We start from the raw sequence: 6677 nt of genomic DNA, 5'->3' as shown, positions 1-6677 counted from the left end.
TAATATAAAAAGGCATACTGTACTGTGCATTAAAATTGCCGAAAGTATAAAACACATAAACCAGCTTTAGACGGGCTAGACCCTACTGTCAGATTTTTTTCGGATTGTAAATGCATGGTGTTGTATACTATTGCGATTGCAGTGGTGCACCAGCTCTTCCCCAACTGGGGATAGGCTTCCACGATGGGGGGGGGGGGTGGTGTGAACCCCTTGTCTGGAAGCTTGGCCCACCCGCTACCTTCAGTTTGTTAATGATGGTTTCCTCTTGTTCGTAGCAGCCTAAAGCTGCAGCACAAAAAACTTGTAGTGAAGTATTGTAACAATTTACTAATTTAAGGCTCTCGTGGTTGGACATAGATTTAACATTATCTACCAATATTTTAATTTCCACTTAACTGTATGTATATAAAACCGTATAATTTTTTAATAGGATTATTAATTCAATTTTTACAGTAGAATATGCGGTCGAGCAGAGCCACTTTGCCTTGTTCTTCAACCAAGGTCAGTGCTGCTGTGCAGGTTCCAGGACATTCGTCGAAGATAGTATCTATGATGAGTTCGTTGAACGTAGTGTTGAGAGAGCACAGAAACGATCCATAGGAAATCCCTTTGACCCCAAGAACGAGCAAGGGCCACAAGTAAGGTTTTATCTGGGACCTGGGAAGTATCTGTTTTTGTAATTGTATGTAGTCAGTTTGTGGACTACACACTAAAGCATAGGAAATTTGATAATCAGCATATTATAATGTGTGCAAAGTTTTGTTCATTTTTTGAAAGTTTTCGGTTAGCTACACGGCGTGATGTTTGGACGATTTCATTATCCGAAAACAATATAAAATGCACTTCATTGAACGATCAATTACTCGTGAACATATTAAAAATATATTCCCAATCTATTCATAACACTGTACAAAAAAGTCTTTGATACGCAGGTACAATATTTTCATAAGTTCGCTTGGTGGAACACACCAAAATTCCTGGGCTGGCTGTGAGATTGGTCAGTTTTTCTTCTTGAAAGCCTTTGACAGAATGCAAAAATAACGGAAGAAAATTTTATCCTATGAGATTATTTTTAATATATAACTGATCACAAGGAAATTGCCTTTCTGTTCCCACTTCAACCTGAACAAATGGATTGGTATAGGCAAAGTTATGATGTTGTAAATAAACAACTCCTCACAAGCCGGCACAAATCCCGCTGAAAACATGCTAATATCGCTTATATTTTTGTAATTTAACCCAAAAATGACGGAACTAAATATTTGAAAAGAAATATTTTGTAAATTGTAACTTTGTAAATAACTATATTTATATCCTTAAACCTCTAGTTTTTGAAGAAACGCTAATGGTTAAGAGCTAGGGTGATTTTCACTGTGGCATGTTTTCAGTTATGTGGACCAAACAAATTAATATGAATGTTTTTGAAATAACACTACTGTTGCAGTGTTAACAATATTGCTTGTTATGTTTACAAGGTGGATGAGGAGCAGATGAATAAGATCCTTGACCTTGTTGAGAGCGGTAAATCCGAGGGGGCTAATCTCGCTTGTGGTGGAAAACGTCATGGAGACAAAGGGTTCTTTGTTGAGCCCACTGTGTTCACAGATGTACAGGACAACATGAGGATCGCGCAAGAGGAGGTAACCTGATTTTTATAATAATAATAATAATGTTATATTTATATAGCATAGTGCATATTGCACATTGCCCCCTATGCACTTTACACAGTAATAATATAGACCTACCGAGAAAATTCAAATAACAATAAAATAATAATCTTAATAACAATAATAATAATGAGGCTAAACTACTCCTATTCCTTTAACTAACTAATTAATGGTTGCCCGCCCTTTATTTTTACTGGATTAATGATAAAAATAATAAGAATTGGAAGTGTTTCTCAACATTTTTCACCGTAAAATTTTGGGTAATAAGTTTTAAATACACTAGTTTATATGTTCAAAGTTATGTTACTTCAAAATGCGCATGTTAATTTCAAAAGCGATTTTAATGATTTTCATGAGACAATACACCTTTAAAGTGAATATATTATGAATATTCATTTAGATCTTTGGGCCAGTACAGCAATTGATGAAATTTAGTGATATGGATGAGTTGTACCATCGGGCCAACAATTCCATCTACGGCCTGGCCGCATCCGTCTTCACCAAGGATATTGATAGGGCTATGATGGTTAGTCAAGCAATGCAAGCTGGAACAGTATGGTGAGAAATATTTGCATTTTTTACTATTTTTTCATATATTATTATTATTATTATATTTTGTAATCTAGTTTGAAAGACAGAATCTTAATCAATGTCTTGTTATATTTTAGGGTGAACTGTTTTGATGACTTCAGTGCTGCTGCACCATTTGGAGGATACAAAATGTCAGGCATTGGACGTGAAAAGGGCGAGTATGCTCTTGACAACTACACCGAAGTTAAGGCTGTAAGTAAAAAGACATTTTTATATATATATATATATATNNNNATCTTGCCTATATCATTTTTTTGCTTTGTTTCATTGGCTTTTATCAGCAAATAGTATTTACTGATCTGTATTTCCTAATTTGTATTTAGCACATTATAAATTGATTGATCGAAAAATATATTTGATATTTTGTTTCTAAAATTTGATAAACCTATACAAGGCTGTTTAATATTGTTGTATTTTTCAATTTATGTCAATTATTCTTGTTTGTCTTTTAGGTCACAATAAAAATTCCACAGAAGAACTCATAAATTGGGACCAAAAGGCATACTAAAGAGTAATAAGCTTGATAAATATTGATTTACACAATTTATAATGAAAAATTTAACCTGCAGGTGTTTGACTCTTAATATTCCTACATATTTTCTAGTTTCATTTTCATTCAAACTGTATTTGTTATAAGCAGTTAGATTTCGGTTCAGTTACAATTCATTTAATCACAAACGAATTATGATAATACCTTAAGTTTACTTTTTAACCCACAAAAAAGGGACACATGTATTGTGTGATATTTACGTTTTTGTAATAAAATTTTGGAGAATTGGTGAATATAACTGTACAGAAAATCAAGCAACTATCAATAATTAAATGATTATTGATTTATTTAAAATCCAATTAAGCAAACAACCATGCAACCAAGAATTTAGTTTAAAGATATAAACTAAGATTTTGTGTTGAAAATATATTCAATTAAATTCATTGAGATAGGTCTTACTTTGGTGTGACACCACTTCACATCAACAAATACCGCCACATGTTTGCTTTTTTATACACTTCTAGTAGTTCCTTGTGTATAAAAGCACTCTTTGAATAAAAGATCGAGCCAATTTTGAAGGGGCTGGGGGTGGGGCTTATAACCTGGGGAAATCCCTGTTCATGAAAACAAAAGGACAAAAGCCTAATTTAAAGTCAATATTTGATTTTTTTAAAGTTGCTGAGATATTACATAATGAGTGGTGTGGGCCTATACCAGAGAAAGTACAGTAATATTAATTAACATCATCAGATTGCTCCTGAATTTAGAAAAAAAACTGTCTCCCTATACATCTGGGATACCATGTATTAGGGGCAAGAACTCAATCTTGTTTTGCATTTTATTAATATTATAGCCAAAGGTTTGAGTCCTTGTTTCATGAATTTCTTATTAAATAATGGTTAACAGCAACAACAGCCACAAGCTATTCACTTTACATAGATTGTAGCATTCTATTAAGGTCAGAATTATTCGTAGGTGTTGTTAAATTGATCGATGAGTTTGTAGTCAGTGTGTAAAAAATAGTAAACCATCAAAACTTGGTCTAATAAGCTTTAATTCACAATATTAATCAGATAGTTGTATAAAAATTGATGGCAAGTGGGGGTCTGCAGTTGTATGTGCCTTAATTAAGACTGGTTGAGATATAGCAGGCCTATTAACTTGTGACATTTGAGATTTGTTTTAAACATTTACAGGTACTTTGTTGTAATCATGATAAATGAAAATGGACTCAGGGAAAAAAAATGTGGTTAATTTTGTCATAATATTAATTATTCAAAAAGTTATATAAAAATTGATGGTAAGTGGTGGTATGTGCTTTAATTGAGATGGGTTGAGATATATATAGCAGGCTAAAAACTTGTAGCATTTGAGATTTCTTTAAAAATATATGCGGCACTTTGTTGTAATCATGATAAATGGAAATGGACAAGGAAAAATGTGTTTAATTTTGTCATTAAATATTGTCTTTGAAGCTGTGACTTGGAAAGTTTAAATTTGTGTTGCTGATTTTGTAAAGAACCAAGGTTCCCTCATGCTCTCAAGGACCAAACCCTTGCGCATAAATGTAATGCCTATATTATAAGAAACATGTATACTATTAGTGACTTTTCTAACCCTCTTAATGAAAATTCTTCATCTACAGTATTTAGAATATCATGTTAACATTATGTAGCCTATGCAAGCTAGCTGCACTAACCACACTCTTTTATAAGGTCAAATATTCGTACACATTGCCATCTCATGCTAGTTTGGAAAGATTTGTGTGGAGATAACCTAAAATGCATGTATTCTCAAGGTAAAAATGCAAATGCTGAAATGCATTTTTTAGCATTTAGGAAATAAAATTTCCAGGGGAGATCGGGAACAGTTAATGAGTTACAGATTTTTGAATTTTTAAGACTGGGGGAATAAGTGGAAAAAAGGGGTAGTTACACCCACTTCCCCCCCCCCCAGTTTTTAAGTATTTCTATTCCCGAGTTATTCGTCAGATATGTTTTTTGTGTCTGAAAAATCAGTTGTACAACATAACATTTCTTTCTCCTCGGGAGCCTTGCTTTAAATACATTAAAAAATGTTCTGATTTGGATTTTCATTTGTGTATCTGGAAATAGCTAGCTTCAGATTGATGTTTTATTCATTAAAAGGCAAATTATTTTTACTTTCAGAACATTCAGAAACACTAGTGCTTAATCAGCGTCAATTGACTATTTAGACATTCGACAAAAAAAAAACAGAAGTTTAAAAAAAAAACATAAGGAACAGCATCGACTTCATAATTGAATTGCTAACATTGTCACTCCATGTGGACTCAAGTTGTATTAATAAATTTAAGGTGCTTTTAAACCAATTTCCGTTTAATAATCAAACATCTAGAAATCAGTGTTACAATTGCACTTTGATTATTTTCCCTCTGCTCGCTCCGGACCGGGTAACAAAATGTTGTAGGTTTTCAAAAATGTCCACGATGCCGTAATTTTCAGCTGTTGTTGATTATGTCTTGGAAATGTTTTGGTTGCGAAGTTTTTGTGTGACTATATATTACTACCATGGTTCATTGACGTGGGCGGAGTGAGGTGTTTTTTTTTTATAACTACATGAGCATATTTTTTGGCTTCGAAAATTTTCAGTGGCTGGGGTGGAGGTGGGGTTAACTTTTTTGGCACCCCCGGCGAGTTACGGGTAACAAAAACAAATTAAGCCGTCAGGGAGATACGACCTATTAGCCGGCGGGTAAAGCCCACCTAGAATTAATCTAGGAAATAGTTTTCTTTTACAGTCTCTTAAAGTGTCATTTTCAAGTTCCTATTCTTGTTTTTCTACTTAGCCCCTGCCATGTTGAGACTGTGTTGTTGTGTGGACCCCTTATCAAAGATTTCTGGTGCCACTACCATTAGCTAGTGATATGAAGTTTCCATCTTATAGGGCAGGTCTGTGCTCACCTATTTCTTAAATACGTTTTCCGTCAGCGCCCCCAATAGTCTATTATTCTATTTTATATTCGACTTGATATCACACAAAGCTCGAATCAGAAGTTACAGATAATAGGATTATCACAATGATGAAAACATTGTAATCAAGAATAAAAAAAAGAACAATTCTCGTGTTTAGTTATCTTGTAGAACGTTAGTCATAAAATAGGATTACATTGCGTCCAATGATTACACGCAAAGGGAATCATAAATTATAGTATTGACAAGCTTTAAATGCGACACAATATAACGATTGAATTGACGATTTGTATTACTGTACATTAATTTCACACATTTTGACATTGAATTCAATTGGAAAGGTATTTCATAATGTTGCATTAGAAATAGATATGCCGATACAGTGGTTTATGGTATCGGAACACAACTAATAAGCGCTTTGTTTATGCGTTTGTAACTTGCCATCACTGGATTCATGTTTATTGCTAGCTTATGGCAAGCTAGAATCAGAATAATAGGTTTAGACCCAGTTTGTATAATAATAATAATAATAATAATAATAAAAATAATAAAAAAAAAAAAAATAATAATAATAATAATAATAATAAAAATTAAAAAAAATAATAATAGAATAATAAAATTAATAATAATATTTTTGTTTACCTTATTTCTCACTGAACTTGTTGTTTTACCTTGTTAATAATAATTAATAATAGTTTTAATTAAGCGCCAATATCACTAAACCGAAGTAAAAATCAAAGGCACTGAGCCATGTTCAAAATGTTAAAAAGGTGGGTTTTGAGTTTAGTATTAAATATAGCAACTGAAGTTGAGTCGGTAATATGTTTTAGGAGGGAGTTGCAAAGTGTGACAGCTGAAAATAAAAATGATCTGTGGCCATAGGATTTGGTGTTTGGTCTAGGAACAATTAACAAATTAAGGTCAGAAGAACGGAGGGAGGATATGGAGACATATTTAGGAAGGAGTTCAAGTAGGTAA

General features: G+C 32.9%; 1 protein-coding gene across 1 annotated transcript in view; it reads left to right on the top strand.

Annotated features, from left to right (window-relative positions):
• Positions 1-4912, top strand: part of LOC117114865 (aldehyde dehydrogenase, mitochondrial-like) — a 13272-nt gene extending 8360 nt beyond the window's left edge. The window contains exons 9-13 of the mRNA XM_033258506.1: positions 454-638; positions 1476-1640; positions 2068-2225; positions 2336-2450; positions 2711-4912. Coding sequence (XP_033114397.1) covers positions 454-638; positions 1476-1640; positions 2068-2225; positions 2336-2450; positions 2711-2743 — 656 coding nt within the window. The 3' untranslated portion in view covers positions 2744-4912. The remainder of the gene's footprint in view (positions 1-453; positions 639-1475; positions 1641-2067; positions 2226-2335; positions 2451-2710) is intronic.
• The last annotated feature ends 1765 nt before the right edge of the window (positions 4913-6677 follow it).

This window comes from Anneissia japonica, unplaced genomic scaffold (assembly GCF_011630105.1).
Source record: "Anneissia japonica isolate Jap-2015-1 unplaced genomic scaffold, ASM1163010v1 scaffold199_len4679917_cov187, whole genome shotgun sequence".
Classification (NCBI taxonomy): domain Eukaryota; kingdom Metazoa; phylum Echinodermata; class Crinoidea; order Comatulida; family Comatulidae; genus Anneissia; species Anneissia japonica.
Note: the sequence above shows the minus strand (reverse complement) of the source record. Positions and strands in the feature narration are given on the sequence as shown.